Genomic DNA, 21,906 nt, shown 5'->3' on the forward strand with positions numbered 1-21,906 from the left:
ATTTCCAACTTGCTGACACCCCCTCTGGTGGTTTTACTGTTCCAAAAACGGAAGAAAAAAAAAAAAGATAAATGACTGAAAACAAAATAATGCTTTTATAAAACCATAAATTAAAGATGAGGCATCTGCAGTGTCTGCTGCAGTGATCTTTGGCATAAAAAGGTCCAAACTGAACTGTGTATTTTTACAAAATCATGTTTCTCATGAGCTTTTATTGGTTTGGTATCAACTGGTTCTTTTGATCAGTGGTTCTCACACCAACTTCTTCCACAGCTTATTTAAAAGCGTGTCAAAGCCATCTTCAGACGGGGATGTTGTTTTGTATAAATAGTATTTCGCCAGTCTTTCATGGAGACATTTGGTCCTTCCTGCTCTCCACTACAGAAGAAATCAAATTATTCAAGTGTTCCGTTTCATTATTTCAGCAGCCGTGTGGGGGGTTTCCTGTGTGTGAATGCAGCAGCGGTAGGGTGGAGCAGGAGGCGGGATACGCCGATGGGAAAAGACGCACCGCTCGTCGATTGGACCAGATGCAGAGTGGGCGAACGCAAGCTCCTACCGAAGCTCGAAGACGGGTTTTTTTCCTGGACAGGCGACGAGAGGGGTCCGAGACACCTGTCAGGACTACACAGTCAGAAGCGGTAAACTGCGTAAAGGCAACCGGAGGCTGCGTGTTTAGCGATGGCCGTGCTGTTATCGTGATTGTAGGCTGTCGGTGACCACGGTGCGTAAAGTTATCTCGCCGCTGTCTTGTTTTCTTTGTGTTACGTTCTCAGTTTGTGTCAAGCCGCATGAGTTCGCCGCTGTTTTTAGGTCAGCTGGTTGGGGTTCCGTTAGAAATAATGCACCCCACCATGGAGAAGGACACAACTTACACCAAGATCTTTGTCGGCGGGCTGCCTTATCACACCAACGACGCCTCACTTCGGAAATATTTCGAGACTTTCGGGGACATCGACGAGGCGGTGGTGATCACGGACAAACAGACTGGAAAATCCAGAGGATACGGCTTTGTGAGTCAATCTAAGTTCATCTGTTTTCTCGTAGCATAAACGAAGAGCTGAACATAAAGAGTAAAATATGGTGTTTAATTACGGTTTTATCAGCCGCTCTGACTTTAATTGGATTGTCAGGGAGCTAAACACACACTAGATCATGTCTGTTGCAGCCACTAATGAGTTTAAAGCGACTTTATCTTTTATGGTTAATTGCATTTTATTTTATGTACTCCTTTTTTTTTTTTTTCCTTTCTTTTTAATCGCAACCTCCTGCGGGATTTTCTTTCTTGGCCTTGGAGGCTGCACACACTGCCACTTTGTTCGAGCTGCAGCCATGTGCAGAGTGTCTGGTGGTGGCAGTCACATGCTTGAAGCATGAGCAGCACGTTATTTTTTTTTTTTATAAGTGTGTCATCAATTATCTCTGCACTCCCAAAATACTAGTGTGCGCGCAGACAGACACACGACGTAACGACTGTGTGCTGCTCAGTGTGCAGCAACACACACACACACACACACACACACACACACACACACACACAGAGAGAGAAAAGAGACATCTGTCCACAGATGCAGCAGCTTATTGCCAACTCAAGTGTGTGTGTGTGTGTCTCGGAGGGGGAAGAGTCTCAGAGGTGTGACATGTCAGTTGGCACTGCAAGATAAGGCCTCAGTAGTTTCATTTTGACTTCCGTCCTTGCAGCCCCCACCCCCTCCTCTTCCCCTCTGCCAGCATGGAGTTAGTTGGTTGTTTGCTTGACTGAGTTTGTGTGTGAAAGAGACAGAGATAAGAAACGGAGGACTAATGTGTATTGGACTTTAAATGATTAAATGATCTCAACCTGTGCATACTCAATGAGCTGATCAGCAGAGGCAACTACAGTGTGTTGAGCTGTTTGGGGGGAGGTGCTCATTTCATCCATGCCTTCCCTTCATCGGTCTGAATTCTTCAACTTCAAACCATGCTCTGCCTCTGTTTGCATAAAAGTCCAGAGTCTGATGCTGCGAAACGAAAGCAAGTGCCGCAGTTTTACTTTCCCTGTCCCACTTATTGGTGGTGGAGCTGTCTGCAGCTGTGGTTTACCTTGTAGTGTAGCTGCACTGTGTGTGTGTGTGTGTGTGTGTGTGTGTGTGTGTGTGTGTGTGTGTGCGTGCGCACGCACGCACGTGCATCGACCTTAATCCCCCCCCTTTCCGCCTTCTTTCTGCCCACTCCTCATCTCACTCCCTTAAGGTAGATTCCAGTATCTCAACCTTGGCAGCCCAGTCTGAACAAAACAAATCTGCCTCCTACATATCAGCCCACACCAGACCCGACACACAGCTGAAGCTCCTCTGGAAGCATTAAAACACGCTGCTGGTTGCTCCTCTCACGTAGTGGAGTCAGTGTCCTCTCTCGCACTTAGCTTAAAGATTCAATGATTTTAAGGAGAGAGGAGGACAGCAGCTCCCTCAGGGTCCCTCTGTGTCTGTTGCTTCATCTTATCGCACATGTTAGCATCCAAACCGAAGAGGGAATCTTTTACATGATGCAGTTATGGAGCTTTAAAGGGTTTACAAACCAGAGTGATATCTTGTAACGCTGTGATGCTGTCAACAGGTGACCATGGTGGACAGGGGGGCAGCAGACCGGGCGTGCAAAGATGCAAACCCCATCATCGACGGCAGGAAGGCCAACGTCAACCTGGCGTACCTGGGAGCAAAGCCTCGCAACTCACAAACAAGTAAGTGTGTTTGAGTGTTGTGAAACACACAGTATTGAAAGGGATTCTTAGGATCATATGATACACGTGATATTTTTGGCCATGTTTTAGCCAAAAACCTAAGAATCCTACTTGCTAGTGGCCTCTTTATTCTATTTTTTATTTCACTGTCAACAAATACCGTTAGAACTTCCCAGCCTGTTTGCAGCATTCAGACAAATCCTGCCCTCATAATGCTTTAATAAATGTTTCAGAAATAAGCACTTTTACTTTTCAAAAAGGCCAACTAATTCCTTAAAACAGCTGGACACCATCGTTTTTGGCACGTTACCGAATAAGCGATAAAAAGTGCATTCGTCTGATGCATATTAATAAAAAGAATAGTGGGGCGGGGGTTGTTTCAACATAAACTGCAGTACCCAGGTTCGTCATAATGAAGGGACATGTCACCCAGTGCAACACCACAACTCATTGATGGGATTTTAATGGCTTTTGGACGACATTAAAGGTCTATGGCACAGACGAATAATGTATATCAGGTTTTGGCTGTGCAAACTTGTCAATACAATCAATTCATTGTTGGGTTTTTGTCTTAGAATATTTGTCAATCCAAACCTTGAAAACAAGCCTAAGAAAAACAGTGTTTCATTCACATACGTCCCTACCGTACGTTATGTGGTTATTAAACAACATGGTGTGAATTTGGTACCGCAGAGTATTGCATTACAAAATATTACAGTAAATATTACAGCATTCTACAAGTGCAGAAACACAGGCATGTTATCAAAATGTCTCACTGCCTTGTGTTTCCATGCATATGAGTTTTCTGATAGCGATTTAGTGTCCCACTTATATATTTGGTGGATGTGGTAACTGTGGGCTAAACAATTTCTCCAGGTTTTACCCCATCCAATCCAGTTTTGCAGTCAGTCAGTGACCTCAAAAATAAGAAGGAAACTTGGACTTCTTTAATGCAGGTCATAAAGTGAATATCACTCTTATGTTCCGTAACTGGGGAAGCTGAAATGTATAAACCAGCAGACAGACAATCAAAAGTCTGGATGCTGTTAAGATCTTGTATACAGAGATACAAAAAGACTAGGTTTCTCATGCATCATGTAAACTACATCCTGAAAACGATTAAAAAAAAAACCACAATGAGACCAATCTTCAACCCACCATGACGTTACCTAGTGGTTTGTGAACTGCCATTTTGAAGCAGTTGCATTTGTCTTGCATTTGGGCCGACGTCATGTTGGTGTTTTGGAGCCAGAATTGACCATATTTGGCAAGCTGAGGATGAGTGAAGGGTGGTTTTGACTGAGAAGACAAGGACATGAAGAAAAAAAAAAAAGACTAATCCATGGCTTTTAAATCAACCCAGGAACACCCCAAAACATACCTCTCTTTGAGGCCTAATATCTAATTAATGATGGAATACTTTTCAGAGGCTTTTTGGCACCAGCCCCTAGTGGCCCTCCGTGGTATTGCAATTAAGGTACTTCCCCTTTGGCTTTACTTTTCAGACCCGGAGACTGTATCTTTTTATTATTCGCAGTCTTTGGGTAAGACTCGTAAATGTACCAGCTGAGGATATCTTTACTTTGATAAAAGAATAACGGCAGCTCCTGTAAATGATCACTGTGATGCATCTCAAGCAGGTTTAAAGTCTCTGCATGTTGGTTTTTAGGTTTCACTTGAAATGGATTGAAACCCACAGCTGTCTGAATGGTAGGAAGCCATTCTCAAAGCCAATAAGTATAAATTTGAGGTTGGTTGGATAAATCCTGTAAAACCGCTGGTATGCTCATCACCCAGCCAGCTGTCTCTGCTCGTTCCCACCATCCATTGACTCTTTGTGTGCTTGAGTTTTTACGCACAGCTCTCCTGCCGCCAGGCTTTTTCATAGTTAACCACCACCGCACATGCTTCGCACTTCCCTTCCGACGTCTGGGTGCACACCAGATCTTGACAGCAGCTCTCCCTCGCTGCTTCGTTTAAAGCTCACTGGCTTAAATGCCGCCGTGTGTAGGTGTGATTGACAAACAGTGGCGCCAACAACAACTGACTGTGTGTCCTTATTCCTGGACCAGTGCTGCGACGCGACTCCCCAAGCATGCAGCTGATGGGAGATGGCAGCGCTTGGTATTTTGTTATTGTGGGTGAGAGTATAGCGAGAGAATACAAAGAGCAAAGAGGGGATGGGACTGTTAAGAGCAAGAAATAACAGCATGCCTGTCTCCTCTTTGCCCTGCTGAAGAAAGAAAATGTGCATTTAGATGTAAGTTTGAACAAAAACAGGAAGGGTGATGAAGTCATGGCAGTACTGTAAAAGAGAGAAATGAGAAAGGGATGAATAGCTGGAGGAATGTAGGAATGAAGTCAGAAGGGGCAGAGGAGGAGGATAAGTTTCTCCTTTCTTACTCATCCTCAGCTGATTTCTGGTGAAGTCTGGAGGCAGCGAGGTCACAGATGTTTGCGAGCAATAGAGTGCATCATTATTTGTGAGTGTGCATGCTGAGGGAGTAACAGTCAGCCTGTGATACTCCTGTATACATGCTAACATCTGATTCAAACAAACAGTGACAGAGAGGGAGAGAACTGGCTCTGTCCTTGTCTGCCCGTCTCTTCCCTCTACACCCTATAGCTAAAATATCCCTCCTTACTCTTTGTCTTTGTCTGCAGGTCTTTCTGTTGGAGTTCAGCAAGTCCATCCTACGTGGGCTCAGAGGCAATATGGGTAAGACAGAGAAGAATCAATACCACTGTTTCAACCTCTCTCTCTCTCTCTCTCTCTCTCTCACCTGCCTCCTCCTCGTCCTCCTCCTCCTCCTCCTCCTCAACACAATACGTTTCACTCCTCCGTCCTTGACATTTGTGAGCGCTGGCTCTTGTTCTGTACTTGGGTCGTGGTAGTTACGGGCACCTTTCAATGTGAAAGAAAGGAAGAAAAACATCACAGCACAGATTGTGTTTGTTTAAACTCAAGAATGTACTCAGCTCTGCACCTGTATCTATGACTGTACACTGGATTTTGATGCATCTCTCTCTCTCTCTCTCTTTCCGGTCTATTAAACCTGAGAGAAGCTCAATTCTGAATTTCGCTCACGCATGAGTTGGGCTTCACTGAGGCAACAAGCCATTTAGTCAAACTTTCCTCCATCGCTTTTCTTTTTCCCAACATGCGCACACAGTTTTTGCACATTAGTGCACACAGGAATTGTTGCATCAATTTATGATTCATCACAGAGTTTTGTGGTAGTTAAACTATTTAATAAAGCTAGATGAATTAGGTCAGTGATTCCAAGAGGTCACAAGACAGTTACTACGGCGGAAAATAACAAGAACCATAGCCACGCTAACATGCTCGCACTGACAATACCAACGTGCTCATTAGCAGATATAATGCTTACCATGTTCTCTATCTTGGTGTGTTAGTGTGGTAGCCTGCTAACATTTACTAAGTGACATTAAACACAAAGTGCAGGTGATCGGCTGACGGGAATGTGAGTAGGTTTGCAGGAAAAAAGTGTTGGAGACACTGAAAGGAGCAATGTGTAGGATGAGGTGAGAACTCGTGGTGAGATTGCAGATTGCAACAAATTGAACACGCCTCCCATTCCAAGCGTGTAAGAGAAACTACGGTAGCTGGAAAACATGAAAAGATCACAAAAGGCCCTCTAGAGCCAGTGTTTGATTTGTCCTTTCAGGGCTACTGTACTGAAACCTGGCGGTGAAACACGCCGTGCTCTGTCAAAGGGTTAATCAGCCAAAGGGCGCACACCCGCTAAACTCTACGCTGCTGTGATTGGTTGTTTCACTTGTCAGTCAACTGGTCCCAAACCCTAATCCTGACCATAACCTTAAACCTCCCACAACCTGACATCCAATCGCAGGCTAGGCGTCCCTGCTCCTTTAGATTAATCAGCAATTCACCCTGAGGGAGACGTGACTGTCTACTGAATTTCATAGTACACCATCCAATAATTGTCAAGACATTGCAATGAAATATCCGCCTTCTCATTGCACTACAAAGAAAGTAATGGGATCATTGAAGGCAGTAGGACACATCCTCTGGGAATCATGAATGTCTGTACAATCATTTGTGCCAATCCATTCAGTAGATGTTGAGATATTTCACAGGATACGTGGGAGTTTTGGCCTGACCTGGTGGTGTTAAACAAAAAGTCAGAATATCAGCAAAGTTACAGGGATTCATCTTCTGGAGACTATTAATGTTCATACAAAGATTTGTGACAATCCATCCAATAATTGTTGAGATAATGTCAGCGTGGACCAAAGTGGTTAAGCGACCAACTGAGATTTCCACAGCCACGCTGTATACTGTGCTACACAAACTGATTTTTCATTCAGATTTTTTATGATAATCTGTGGTTTTTCTCATGAAGTGTTGTTTTGTTTCACCTCCTCAGGCATCAAAAATTGTAGGAGAAGGAAGAATCGCTTGATTCAACTGCTCAAAACTCACAGACAGGCTGTGGTTTGAGGTCACTAGTGTGTATTTTTTTGTGTTGAGGGAGTTGCAGGCATCAAAAGCTTCTCAATTGATTATCTAGAACATGTACTATAGTGCTACAGTTGTATATTAATGTTAACGATATTAGGATTTTGGCCACTTGGCCTTCTGCCTATGCACTGGAGTGCTCAATGGGAACTGAGGCGTCATGGTTGGGAGCTGCTGGTGGGAAATTTTGTGTTCACGTGATTCACATGTGACTCTACCGCCTCATCCAGTCTTCCAGGGTTTCAGTGTGAACACGAATCTTAATGAGTCAACATGGAGGATGATTCAGATCCATGTTACAGACTGTTGAAAGCCGCTGCAGGTCGAACCCAGCTGTTGTGTTGTTGTGTAAGATGAGCCTGGTTGACTCCCCTGACAACACTTACTTTGGCTTGACTCAGATAGTCAGTGTATCACTGCTGCCGAGGTGATCTTAGACGAGGACGTTGTCAACCATCACTGCTGTCTCCTTGATTTTGTTCTGCATATGTGGGCGTGCTGTTCCTTTTTTTGAGCATCGTTTCAAAATGAAATAGCTGCTATTTGGGGAAGAGAGTGTTCACTCTCTTTGATTCTAATGTGTTTTGGTCTTTGGTTGACAAAAATGTCAAGTTTTAGTGACAGGATCTTCTATATTTTAGAGTTATTTTAAGGAATAAACAGGACGTAGCGTTTTGGAAAAGATCTCTTCAATCTGACTTTCTGAAGGCAGACAAGTTTTGATCCTGCGGCTACAGAAAAGTCCATTAAAAACCTCAACTCTTCTGAGTGCTATTAATATTGCAGTCCTCAATTTCTGAATGAGCGATGAGGGAATTGAGGCTGACCCAGATGAGTCTATGAATGAGTGATGAAGGGTTTATAGAAAGTCTCCCAGAGTGACGGCCGACATTTGAGTTGAGCTTTTAATCTCTACTTCCAGGAAGAGTCACAGTTTGACACCTCCCAGACTGAAACAAAAGAGGCAAAAACATCACCTGGCACAGTAACCAACTAACACACCCCAAAGGAAAACACACACAAGAGGTGGCACTTTGTTAGTGTGGGAACACCTGTCAACTCGAGCCATTCAGACGTTTGTAACAGATTTGTTTTGGTTGGAACTGTTTAAATTAATGATTTGATATTTGAGTCATTTATGAAGCAAAAAAATGTCCAATGTTTTTCTTCTCTTAGCACCACAGCTGTCTTTTCCTCAGTCCTGATTAATTCTTCTTCACTTCTTTCCGATATCTCATGACGTTGTCATTCAACTATTTGACTACAGCCTCTGCCATTGAGTGACTGAGTGAAAAAGTTACACCACTGGTCAGCTGAATGCTACGACTTCCTGTATCTGTTTCAAACTAAAAGTCATAACTTCAAACTAAATGTCCTCTAGTATTTCATACCGGGTCTAGCCTTATACCAGGTTTTTAGTCTTGCTAAATATCTCTCCCAACAATTTTGTGGCAGTGTAATGTTAAATGGGTATGCCTTTTTAAATCGATTCACTTTTTTTGCATTAAGGTGTTTAGTCTTCGGGGGCTTTTTGTGTGTGATTAATTAATGTGTCAATTTATTTGTTCAAACTGTTGTTTTAGTCATGAGTACTTTCACACAGCGGGCTAACGTTACGTGACAATGTGTTTCGTTTTTTTGTTTTTTTTTGGAAGGAGGTTGATTTTTTTTTCTAGCTTTCCCACTGCAAAAAAGGGAATCAACCAATCAGGTTGTCTCGAGGCAGAACAGACAGAGTGCCAGATGCTGCTCTGGGTCAGCTGGATCCCTGTAGTTGATCATCTGCCTCCTCAGATGCGACACTAGCATTCCCAGCAGGAACTCGAAACTGTCCCAGCGACATCCTAAAATATGTCCAGAACCGGCCGAGGTAGAGCTTCATCTCCTGTAAGAGACAGTGAAAGCTTCCTGCTGTTTCTCTACTTCGTAAAAGGTTTTGTACCTAAAATGTCTTCTTCTTTGGTCTCTCCTTTTTAACACCACATATGTTGAAGGAGACCATTAGTTTATAAAGTATCTTGTAAATATGTTGTTTTTATTGTTCTCTGGTGCATTTAGTTGCATCTGTTGCAGAAGAAGAAGCGATACCAATATGTGTGGCAGCATTAATCTCAAGAGATCTCAGTGCAGCTGTAGCTGCAGAAGGTGTTACACTTTGATTTGATGGTGGATTTCTTTTCCTGAACAGGAAATGGTCTATTTTGAACGACTACTATCACTCTTATCTCTCCAAAATAGATGAGACATTAAGTCTTTGTTGTTTGTCTGAAATCATTTTGTTGAATGAAATCACTTCATTGTTCTGTATTCACCGCACTGAAACAGGCCGACAGAAGGCGATCTGACCTGAATCTTTTTTTTTTTAAAGAATTTAACTAATCTAGTCAAGTCTAATGGACATAAATAACATATTCAAACAGGCGATAAATAAACCTCAGGGCCAGTGAAATCTATGTGAAAAGGGCACATCTGGCCCGGTTCAGATCTCTCTGCTGCAAAGCTCCATGTGTCTTTGACATGATCAGTATGACTGCAGTCAGTTTCAAACATTTCCTTCCAACATGAAGGACCTTTATTTTAGGAACAACAAAAAGGAATAGCTGAAGTTTGAAACAGGGCTGTGCTAATAGAAGCTTCCCCTGTCTTAAATCCCCAAATTAGTCAACTCAGGGTATCTCCTGATGCCTAACAAACATCACCTACCACAAGCTCTAAAGCTGGTTAATTAACACATTACAGTTTGTTTATTCAGTCTATCAGGAAGCTGTAGGGTACTGGCAACAAGCAGGTACAGCCCAGTGAGTCACTTTTCAGATACGGGTCTAAAACGATACCCACCAAAAAAAATGTTAACATACAAAACATGTTATTCAATGAGCACTGGTAGGTGGATTTTGTTGTTTTGTTTCCCCTTCTTTTCAGTGTCTTTGTTGCGCTATACGCTGTCACTTCATATTTGAGTGACAGATGTGGAAGACTTCTCTTGTAACTCAGTAAGAAAAGCAAATAAACATGTTTTTCCGAAACGTCAAACTACTCCTTTAAACATGAAATCTGCCTAAGTGTGTGCGCGGGTCTTTTGTTGCCGATTCCCCTTCGTCTTCGTCACTGTGGGGCTCCCAGTGGGATGCTGCCTCTGTCTGCTCAGACGACCCCACACAATAAACAGTAAATATCAAAGATAAACTCAAACAAAGCACAGCCCTGTCTGCTGCTTCGGCGTATTTGCTTAAAAGTTTTGACAGAACAGAGGACGGGCGGATGCCAAATGTGGCTCTGAGGTACAGCTGAGTTGGGGGTGGGGGAGACATGTTCTCGTTTGGGGCGGGGCGGGGGGGGTTGGGTGGGGGGCATCTGTCGCCCATGGCCGCCTGCTGTCTGCCTTCAGCACCCAATGTCAGTACGGTTGCTTGGCAGAAAAAAACCTTCTGGTGTTTATTTTTTGGAGAGAAAAGAAAGGAGATGGCTGTGCGGTGAGGCTGTCTAAGGTGGGGGGGGGGGGGGGGGTACTTCCTGTTGAAACAGTATAACAGTGCGGGGGAGGAGGAGGTGACACAGACTTCTACCACACCTGTGGCCGGGTGTAATTGCTGCTAGGCTCGGTGAAGCTTTAGGGCCGGCGGTAGACATAATGCTGGAGCTCGTTTATTATAGCATTATTAAATCAAACGTCAGGGAATGATAAAACTGTCTCGTTATAATGTTGAAATCCTCAACTGTCTTTTGTCTTTAGCCATTTTCTCATGTGAGCCCTGTCCTGGGAATAAGGTCAGAACATTGCCCTTTTAGATTGTCTGTGCCAGATATGTTTTAAGTCAATTCAATTCAATTCAATTTTATTTATATAGCGCCAAATCACAACACGGGTAATTTCATGGCACCGTTTTTAACCTACTGGAAATACTTTTATATATGTTTAGGTGATGTGTGGCCTCTGGGTAGCGCGTGCAGATATGATAGAAACATAATTAACACGTCCATTCCTCTACTATGAACTGCGCCTACAATGAACTGCTCTATCAACACAATGACATTACACAGACTTTGTAATTGAGATCTGGCTGTGTAAAGTCAGTTTAATGTCCGGTCCAACTGAGTCTCACACACACACAGCTCGTCTGGTTAATGTCTACATAAGTTCAGGGTTGTAGTGTGAAAGCAGCTTTTGTCTTTTTTTTTCAGTCTTCCTTCCTCCTCCTCCCCCCCTCCCCCTCTCCTCCCCTCTTTCAGCCGGTAGTTATCACTCTGTCTGTCGAGGGGTTTAGGTAGACAGCGAACCCTCAGGTGGATATTCCTCTTACCAAGGGACCCAATTAAGAGAGGCACTTCTGTTCGATGAAAAGCCTAATTTGAATAAAAGCATGTAAAAAGATCATGTTGGAAGCTTTTCATCGCTCTGAAAGCTCCTGTTTTGTTTAGTTGTCTGTTAAAAGATGAGTCACATTTTGATCTGCCAGTTGCTTTTTTTTTTTCTTTTTTTTTTCTCTCTTTCTCAGTCCTTGAGTTTTTGAGCTTTTGTAGTTTTGTAATGTGCATTTCAACACCAAACTCAGCTGCTGCTTCCCCTTTTTTGTCTTTTGTTGGAGCCAAAATCAGATGTTGACAAATACAGTGCTTAAAGATATAGACGGAGGCCCATTTTTAATGAGCAGTGACTTAACATTTCAGGCTGAATCAACACTTCTGTATATATCATGTGCCTGCAGGCGCCATCCAACAAAAACCTGTCAAACTGCCAGAAATGGGACGAGATGAAGGCATGACGCTTGGAGGAAGACTTTTACTTTGAAACGGCTGCAGACAAGTGATGTTTAAAAAAATTTAAAAAAAACATTCAAAACTGCTTAAAAAAGTTTAACTCAATCCATGAGCTGCACATTTTTTTTATTTGTTTTGTGGTTCAGTCAAATGATTAATTACGTGACCTCTCAGGGCTGGAGTTATTAATTCATCAATTAGTCAACTAATACGATAAATCATAAATCAGCTGCGTGAGTGTTTTGTAAGAGCTGGCGGTAGGAGGAGATGGAGGCTGGCAGGCGAGAGCTGAGGAATAGTGGAGAGATGGAAGGAGCAGAGCGGAGGTGAGGTTGGGCTAGGAGACGCTGGCTGGTGTGGGAATAGATTAAAAGTGACAAACATCCATGTCAACATCTTTTTTTTTTTATTTTTTTTTTTTTTTTATTAAATGTGATGTTTTTTTTAAATTCAAAACATATACAATAAAAAAAAAAAATCCCTTTATTTGTGTGAAATCCTTCATACCTGCAGTAGCTATTAAGATGTGGAAAAAAAACAATCTAAAGTATTTAGAATATATGAATTGGGCCAAAATACTGAAATGGAAACAATCAAATACAAGAAGTGGACTGAAACTAATTTAATTTTTATGATGACACCATTATTATATTTTGTACAATCAGTCCAATGTGTCTCAGAAGGTGTGATTCACATCTGTTTCTGTCTGGCTGCCTTATGATTTACTCTTACTCAGCTTCAGAGACCTTTAAAGTTTTATTAACCTTAAGAGGTTTTAAGTCATTAGAAATCTGACAAATAGCTTTAAATGAAGGATTTTCACCTCAAAATTTTCAAACTATCACTTTAAGCAGTTGAAGCAGATAAATCCAGTTCCGAACAGGATGTTTTAAAACGCTTGTTGGATGAGCAACAAGTGAACGCGAGATGGAAATTATTTGGATTTCTTCATATTGACATCAAAATCTGTTCATGTGTAGGGTTTACACTTCAAGCGTGAACTATCCGAGATACACTGAAGTAATCATGACTGACACTGCCGTGATAAAATTCAGTAAACATATCAGTTATTTCACATTTTCTCCACATCACGTGACCCTATTTGAATGAATCAAATTTAAATGTCTTTCTTGCTCGCTGACAAGAGAGCTGAGTGTCCAGCGCTGATGTTGGCCTTTTCTATCGCTTAGCCTCCCGCAAGCCGTGTGTGTGTTTATCGAGAGAGGACGAAGGGTCATGCGTGTGTGTCTCCATGAGTGTGTGTGTGTGTGTGTGTTTGTCTCTTTGACTGACTCACCCTCCTCTCATCCCTCATCTGAACTATTAAAAATGAGGCTGTCCTAAGGCATGAAGGATATGATGGCTGATCCTTCACCTCTCAGCATCTCTCGCTCCTCATCCGAAGAGCCACAACCTCGACCCTCAAAAACAAAAAAGAGAGGATGTTTTGTTTTTTATTCTCTTTAGTCAGTACATCCTATCTCTTTCATCCCACTGCCTGGTTTTCGAGAGCGGACAGTGAGGGGGAGTGCAACAGAGGAAGATGGCTGTGAGGGAGTAAACCCAGTGAGGGGAGAGAGAAGGGAGTCGGTGGAGGTTATTCTGCTCTCATGGGTCTGTTAGTGAGTGCACACCCATGCAGCTGTGCCAATTAGCCCTGCCATGCTTGAACCCCCCACTCACCACACACACACACACACACACACACACACACACACACACACACACACACACACAGACAGACAGACAGACATCCACACATCCTCTTCTAAGCTGCTTAAGTAACTACACACAACCTGTTAAGTGTGTGTGAGAGATACATTTATTTCTTGCATGTTCACATTCTCTGGATGTGATGAGTTTGACCGTGTGATTCAATGTGTGCTTTGTGATTTCATGTTTTCATGCCTGTCTGTCTACATCTCCTATATGTGTGTGTGTGTATAGAAATACATACATACATATAAGTGTGTGTTTGACAGCCTGTGATGATGCCAGGCATGGCGAGGAGAGAGGCGAGGAGAGAGGCAAGGCGCAGCTCCCCCTCATATAATGCCACTGTCACATTGAATCAGTCAGGCCGGTGCACGGGCAGGCAGGCAGGCAGCGGCACGCAGCCGTGGGAATGACACTGCACTTCTGCTCTGGAAGAAGGGAGATGGGATACAGAGGGGTCAAGAAGGCGGGACGCTATTAGCTTCAGCTTTGTTTTGACTTGATCTATTGTTGTTTATCATTAGTCTGCAGATTTGATCTTTGTCATGCTTTCTTGTCCAGAACTCCCTCCAACTATTCTCTGTTTCTTAGTGTTGTCCGACATTAAACATACAGTTTTAATACTTAAAAAGTTTTGGTTATTTTACATGTTGGCCCTTTGTTTTCTCATTGTTTAAAGAGCCCAACCAATACTGGAGTTTTTGGTTTGATGCCAGTATTATGGACTGGAAAAATTCCATCATCTTGCAATGATCACTCAAATGTGTTAATAAAACACTATTAACACTTGCGACAAAGATATACAAATCCTATATTACACCATTTATTGTCCCCACTGGCATCAGTTAGCCTGATATTACCAGACCCAAATTAACTTTTTCTGCATATATTTTCTGTAACATCGCGGCACATATCGGCCAACATATATTCAGATATAATTATATCTTTCATAGTCCAATATCATTAAAGTCGTCCAGCTGATATATCAGTTTTGTAACATTTGAATATGATGACAGTTAATAAATAACAACTGCGATTAAAATTTAGAGGCCCCCTGGTACTACTGTGATTAAAATGTTACATTTGATGGGTTTAATTTCTGTTGCATTACATTTGATATTTTACATTTAAGGTGTATTTTTTAAAATAGGTCAGTATCACTGACTTATTAGAAGGTCATTATTTACTATGTTTTACACTACAACTTTTATTAGGTGGAAGTAAAAATGTCCTTGAAATGTCCAGGTTTTTTTTAATATCACTATTGTCTACTGATGTGGAAGAGGATACTTATTGTATTTCAAGATTCCCCAAAATGTCTCTTATCCATAGAGCCCAAGGTTCTTCTTCTTTTTCTTTTTTTTTACTAAAATCAAGTAAACTTGTACAGTAAAATCAGTATGTTTATTTAAAAAGAAAAAAGTTAGATTCTGGAGAGTAATATTTATGAGGAGTTTTGTCCCTTTTATGAAATATTCAACAGAAACTGAGGAACTGCTGTGGAAAATGAGAATAATTTAGGTCATTGGGATTCCTCAGTACAAAACACTGCGGTTAAAAAAGAAGAGCTAACTGCGGTTGAACAGGTTGAAAATCCACATATGGGCACTGGAGTATACTGGCAGGCATCCTGTACATCCAGGTGTGTGTCTGTGTGTTGTGTATACAGCAGAGTGGGTGTGAACAGGCCTGGGCTCAGTGTTTGTTGTGAAAGCACACCTGATCCTTGCTCCCGCTGTGTTTAGGGGTAAGCAGCAGCAGCAGGCCGCCTCTCGCCGCCCCGATCACCTGCTCGGACTCAGTGACAAGGTTATTCTCGGGTTAATGGGTTTGACTGTAGGCGCTGATCACGGGAGTGTTAAGTGTTCAACACTGTCATGTTCTGTTGTTTTTACTTAAACGCAGCAGCATAACCTAGTTCCTCTGACATGATCGCTCCTGCTTTTGCCAGATGTAACTGAGGCAGTTCAGGTTAAGTGGGCAGCCTCAGGCAAGGGCATGACTGAATACAAGAGGACAGTAGTGCGCTTTTTCTCTCATTATTGCTGTGGCACCGAGGACCAACAATCTCACAATACAGTGCATTGGTTGTGGCAGGTTGTGTGTGTGTGTGTGTGTGTGTGTGTGTGTGTGTGTGTGTGTGTGTGTGTGTGTGTGTGTGTGTGTGTGTCCGTGAGTGCACAGGTAGAAAGAACCAAGAAACCAGATTATTTAGTTCAGAACATCAACCTGATAGAGATTGAGACATTTCTTATAATTGTGTTTCATTTGGATCATAGCTTCTCTTTTGAACGTTTCTCAGGCAACGTGCTAATTAAACCTAAACACAAGGGAGGAGATCTATTTTAAGGCAACGGTGCTGATAATTGCTCTTAAAAGGAGGAGGAGAACGCCTTTATAGGACTCAGTGTTTGGGATATCACAAAAAAAAGCAGTTACTGGAGAAACTGCTGTCTGTTTGCAGGACTGTGTGTACGTACAGTGTCCCTTCTTACCGTTGGTGTTAAAATGACACGAATCAGATCAGATCTCACCGCGACACACCGAGTGGCAGCTCTGAACACACGTTTTTATGACATTGCCATCGGACATTTAGACAGAGATATAGATGTGCTCAGGCCTGTGTAATTTTATTCACGTTTTTTTTTTTATACTTGAGGCTCAAGAGTAATATCACTTCATGTGTTATCTTCCTTTCCTAACCATTCATGTCACACGACACACACTGACCTACATTTTTTTTTCTTTAGTCGTTTGTTTGTTTATTTTTTGCATATACAACAAAAAAAAGAAACGGAGAAAAAAGATTTTCCAAAAATGACAGAAAAGGTCAAGAAAGTGTGGCTAAAAATGAATGGAAGATAAAGAACGTAAGATTTCAAAAAGATGAATAAGACTAATAGTTGTCAGCCAAGCCAGATGTTTTGTAAGGCTGGGACACAGCTGTCCTTTGAGTTACTTGTTGACATGTTAATATGCTGACTTGTAGCAGGTAGGCTAATGTGCATTATGTTCATTATCTTAATATGGCGGGTTAGCATGCTCACAGTGACAATGCTAACATGCTGGATGAGTGTTTGCCATGTCGAACGTCTTTGCTAAACAAAGAAGACATTTTGAATTAACACTGAACACAATTGAGGTTGAAATTAAAATTTTGAGTCAGAGGATTCACAATTCAGCAATTTATGTGCAAAACTTGAATTAGAACATATGATATAAGTCGTGAAGACTTGAAGGAATTTGGCCAATAAATCTGATGGTAATAGAAAACAAAGTTGTAGCCATGACAGTGGTCCTACAAAGAAGCTCCAAATTCTAAAATTTCACTAGAATAGGATGGATATAAATTCACAGTGACCTTTGACCACCCAAATCTATTAGTTGGTCCTTGATTCTAAGTGAATGTCTGTGCCAAATTCAAGCACACCAGCATTGTCCAAAAAAAAAAAAAAATCCACCGATATCTAATTTAGTATGATTGTAGACAACTGAGGAAAAACAGAATGTTTTTATATTAAATAACTCAAAAACTAATCTGTTATCAAAATGCTTGCAAACAGACCTGCAATGATTAGTAAACTAATTGAATACTCAATCAAATGAAAATTCAGCTTCAATCGTTTCAATCATTTTTCAAGCATGAAAATTCTGTGTGTTTTCAGATGTGTGGATTTGCTGCTTTTCCTTGTTTTACATAATAGTAAATTTAATTACTTTCACTATTGGTCATCTCCAGTAGACTGTGATGGGTATTTGTTTTGGGGTTCTCTGATGTTTTCTAGACCAGAAAATGATTCAGTTAATGGAAATAATCTGCAGGTTAATAAATAATAGACATAACTTTCAGTCGCTGCCCTACTTGCTAATTGGTGACTTGACTCTTGTTCCTCTGTCTCTCCAGGCTCGCCCAGCAGTACGTCTACCCCCAGGCCTTCCTCCAGCCCAGCCTGCTGCTACAGTCTCATCTCAGCCCCACAGCCACAGCACTCGCCTCCCCTTACCTGGACTACAGCTCCGCCTACAGCCACTATGCCCCCACAGGACTGGAGCAGTACCCCTACGCCCCTTCACCGTCGCCCTCTGCTGGCTACCTGAGCTACAGCTTCTCCCCCGGCACGCCAGCTCCCACCCTCACCGCATCCCAGACCCCTTCGGCTGCCATCCACCCTCCCCTGACCGCCCTCACCACTGTGTCTGCCGCCCCGCAGGCTTTCCTCCACTACCCTCTGCACCAGTCCGATCGCATGCAGTGAGCAGCTCTGAGCTGGACTGGACCTGCCGACCTGATGACTCAAAACAGTGTGACTTTTGAAATGTGACATCATCAGGGCGAGACTGGACAAATGGAAGAGAGTGAGATGTAATCAAAAGGGCTTTTCGAGAACACTCTCATTCCTTTTTTTATATATATATATATATATATATATATCATTGTTGTAATAGTTATTGAAAATGTTGTACCGCTACTGTCATCAGCATACACTGAATGTTTTTCATTAGTAGGAAGCCGTCAGGGACTGGAATTAGACGACTGGTAATCTTCTGGATGTTTCTCTCTCTTCGGTGAATTTTGAGGCAGTCTGACTGCCGGAGAGCACATGGGTATGGACAGTGAGAAATATGTCTGTTTGACACGATGCTGCGGCTGCAGTTTCTCCAAACGCACTGAGCTGAATGCTGGACTTTGGCCAAGCTGAAAGCCAGATCCTCAGTCAGAAATGCAGGTCCAATTACCTCCTCTTCAAGGTTACCTTTCTGTCTATGGCCTTAGAGATCTCTCTGTACCTGGTTCATTTTGTCATTTTTATTAGCCTCTCATGCCAAATGAACAAAATGTTTATTGTTCTCCTCTTTGTTCCTCTTATCTACCGCTGGCAAGTTATGTGGTGATTATCACAGAATATGCAATTATGATGACAGAGGATGAGCATGATTAAGGTAGACAACACTGGTACATTGTGTTATTATTGCTACTGCTAGGACATTACTCAGAGAACGACACATAAAACACTTAAAACACAAAATTCATCACATGAAAGTCCTGGAGCTGCTTTTTAGGCTTTATTGACATGTAACTTCGGAAGCAGGAGTGTTTCTGGATTTGGTTTGAGGGGGCTGTTTGTGATATACATATCAAGTAAATGTGTTTGGATGTAGATTCAGTTTCAGAAGTGTGTGTGTGTGTGTGTGTGTGTGTGTGTGTGTGTGTGTGTGTGTGTGTGTGTGTATGAGTGAGTGAGAGAGAAATAGAGCGATGCAGTATACGCCAGTGTCAGGACAAAGCTCCTTTTCCAGCCACAGTACTGTTGTTGAGTTGTTTCTTTGTCATTGTATTTTTTTTCTCCAGCTGCAGAATACAGACAGACGCTTTTACAATGATACTGGAGTCTCTCGGTGCTGTGGCACCACCTTAGTAGTCTTAAACCAAGCCATACATCACATTTTAAACAAATATGCAAAATAAAAGTGAATATTTCTAAGTGAGACATGCTATTTGTGGTCATATTTCAGTATCTGTGGATAATATTTGTCAGAAATAGCTGCTACGTAAACACTTGGAGAGTTGCTTACATTTCTGACATTTCATACTAATGAGAGGAAAAGTGTTCAGGGGAAAGGCACATGGGTTACAGCAATAATTCAACATTTTAGTGACTATGTTTTTTTTTGCTTTCTTGCTGAGAATTTAATAAGAAGATTGTTTTCAGTCTGGTGTCTGTATGGTAATTATGAAGCTGCAGCCAGTGAGATAACTAATTAACACATTATATCTTATTTTGTCTGTAAAAAAAATAAATGACAATAAAAATGACAAGCTGTGGTGTTACAATAGGTTATGTGCCACAGCTGGACGCAGTAACTTCCTGGAGTATCTGCTGGTTGCTTGGCAACGGCTCCAGTCCACAAAACCGACATATAACCTCCTCAAAACAGAGATTCTTAATTTTGTGGGGATTTTTATGCACAAATGAGAGCAAGACATGGTAATTAATGAGTATCAAAGATTCAGTTACATTAGGACAGAACAAAGCTTGCTGCTCATGCTGTCATTTGCTTTGTATTTGCTGTATGATTACTGTTCTTTTAAGAAAATCCAATAGACAGTGATTTCATGCAAAGCTGACCATTTTTGTTTTGTTCATCTTAAACTTTACGTTACACCCTGTAATCTCTGATATGGCTCCAACAAAGGCAAAATCTCTTCACTGGTTATTGGACTTGCAGCATATGGTTGGGGATGTTCTTGATGTCAACAAATCCAAAGGAAATGTGATTTTCCTTTTTCCACCTTCACTGTCTGCGGCTCTCAGCTGTCCCAATAATCTTTAAAAACACGAGTCAAACGTACGTTAAAAGTTATTGTGTTTGTTTGGGACTATTCGTAGCTGCAGATTGATACACATTTGGTGCCGTACGAGTCCAGCAGCAGGACAGACATCAAAATGAACTACAGTTCCCAGTTTCATTGTCAAAAATGTGGCTTCCTGACACAGAGAAATAAGACAGACAATATTTATTCGTTTGGTTTTGGTCTTTTCAGAGGATTTCTTTTTTTTTCTTTTTGCTTTGTCAGACCCCTGAAAGTGGAGTTTATCTCTGCTGCAGTTTATGAGCTGTGAAGCACAAGAGCAGAAGACGGTGGAAGATATGCGCATGTGTCCGTTTTTACCACGTTCCTTATCAGACTCCAGCAATAGTCCCACTGTGGGGGGGGCGGCTGTCTCAAAAACAACCCCTCCCTTGACCACACACCCTAAACTAATGTAATATATTACAGCATCCTTCTTCTAAATGCACAGACCTTGAACTTTTGTCCTTAATGGTTTATTTTTGTCCAGAAATCATTGAGCTGTTTCTAATTATAGGTGAGTCTTTCACGTGCTCTTTTCGCCCCCTACTGGACATAGTTATTTATTGCAACTCACTTTCCTACATGCCCTCTGAATCCATAAGAAGTACACTTTAAAGGAGCAAAAATGAGCCAACCCTTGTATCAAGTTTTTATGTTTATTATCATTGAAATTTTTATTGAAACGCCTTGTGCTCCCAGTAAGGATCAAATAATAAAAGGAGACTCAATGTAAAGCTCGCACAGCTGATCTGCAGACCCACTATTGAAGTCTGGGATACAACATTTGCTTTGGATTGCGCTGGTTCAGAACAAAAAAGCAGATGGTTTATGTAAAAATGAATATCATAGCAAATACCACAGTGAGGGGAGGAGAAATGATCATGTCTTAAAAATTGATGACAAAATGAACAGAGTTAATGGTACGAAACAGGAGAGCGGTAATGAAAATAAAACAAAATAAAAAGTACTGTATCTGCAATCTTGATCACACACATACACACATATACACACTCACTTGCAAACACACTCATACGTACGGGCAGGCGCACGCACATGCACACGCTCACTCTCACGCACACACTTTCACACACACACATACTGCAGAGGTGTCCACACACACAAACACAAACACACAGATAAAATGTAGTGATTGAAAATAATGAAACCCTGGTAAAATCTAATGGTATCATACATCCACGTCTTGTGTCTGAAGTGCAGAAAAAAAAAAAAAACTAAAATGGAGATAAATTCAGATGAATAATGAAAAGCATGCCCATCTTCACTGGTCTAACCCAACTTGAAACGACCACAAACCCAGAGTGTTGCCCTCTCTGTCCTACCCGACCCCCACCCCTCTACTCCACCTTCTCCTGCCCCATGCTCTCTTACCCTTCTCATATCATACCCACATCCCTGCCTCACCCTCATTCTGCCCCCCAGTCTCCCTCCCCTCCCAACACCCACCTCCCCAAACCTCTCTGCTCGATTTCAGGGTTTTCCGCGCTCCTCTGCATTGCAGATGAAGGCCTTGGCTGGGAGGAGGAAGCAGGCGGGCAGGGAGAGACGAGACGGCTACTGGTTCAGGCTCTGGTCACCATTTATCAAAAACACAATGTCCAGTTCAGAATACAGAGTGAGGACTGGGGGTAGAGGAGTCTTGTTGTGTGTTGAGGTTGAAGGTGGTGAACCTGTATGTATGTATGTTACAGTGGCACTGGAAAACTTATCACGTGTTAGTCTACATGTGCGATGGTTATGTGAAGGCATGGGGTGGGGGCAGTGGAGGTGGGGTAGCTCAGGGCCTTGTCCCTCAACCCTCAGCCCCAGTCAGCGAAGGGGGCAGGGGCCAGT

The 21,906-nt window shown here is 42.2% G+C and overlaps 1 protein-coding gene across 2 annotated transcripts; it reads left to right on the forward strand.

The window, feature by feature from the left end:
• The first annotated feature begins 517 nt into the window (after positions 1-517).
• On the forward strand, positions 518-19,187 carry rbm38 (RNA binding motif protein 38). Of its 2 annotated transcripts, XM_069141026.1 has the most exons (5): positions 518-724; positions 814-1,013; positions 2,599-2,722; positions 5,387-5,441; positions 17,605-19,187. In XM_069141026.1, exons 2-5 carry the CDS (start codon positions 843-845, stop codon positions 17,954-17,956), a joined length of 702 nt encoding a protein of 233 aa, XP_068997127.1. In that variant the 5' UTR covers positions 518-724; positions 814-842; the 3' UTR covers positions 17,957-19,187. The 2 variants fall into 2 exon arrangements, with proteins under 2 accessions (XP_068997127.1, XP_068997126.1); XM_069141025.1 differs by having other exon boundaries at positions 518-1,013.
• Positions 19,188-21,906: the final 2,719 nt, after the last annotated feature.

Source organism: Embiotoca jacksoni, unplaced genomic scaffold (assembly GCF_022577435.1).
Source record: "Embiotoca jacksoni isolate LCO1_2020_lvr unplaced genomic scaffold, fEmbJac1.0.p SCAF_9, whole genome shotgun sequence".
In the NCBI taxonomy this organism is placed as follows: Eukaryota; Metazoa; Chordata; class Actinopteri; family Embiotocidae; genus Embiotoca; species Embiotoca jacksoni.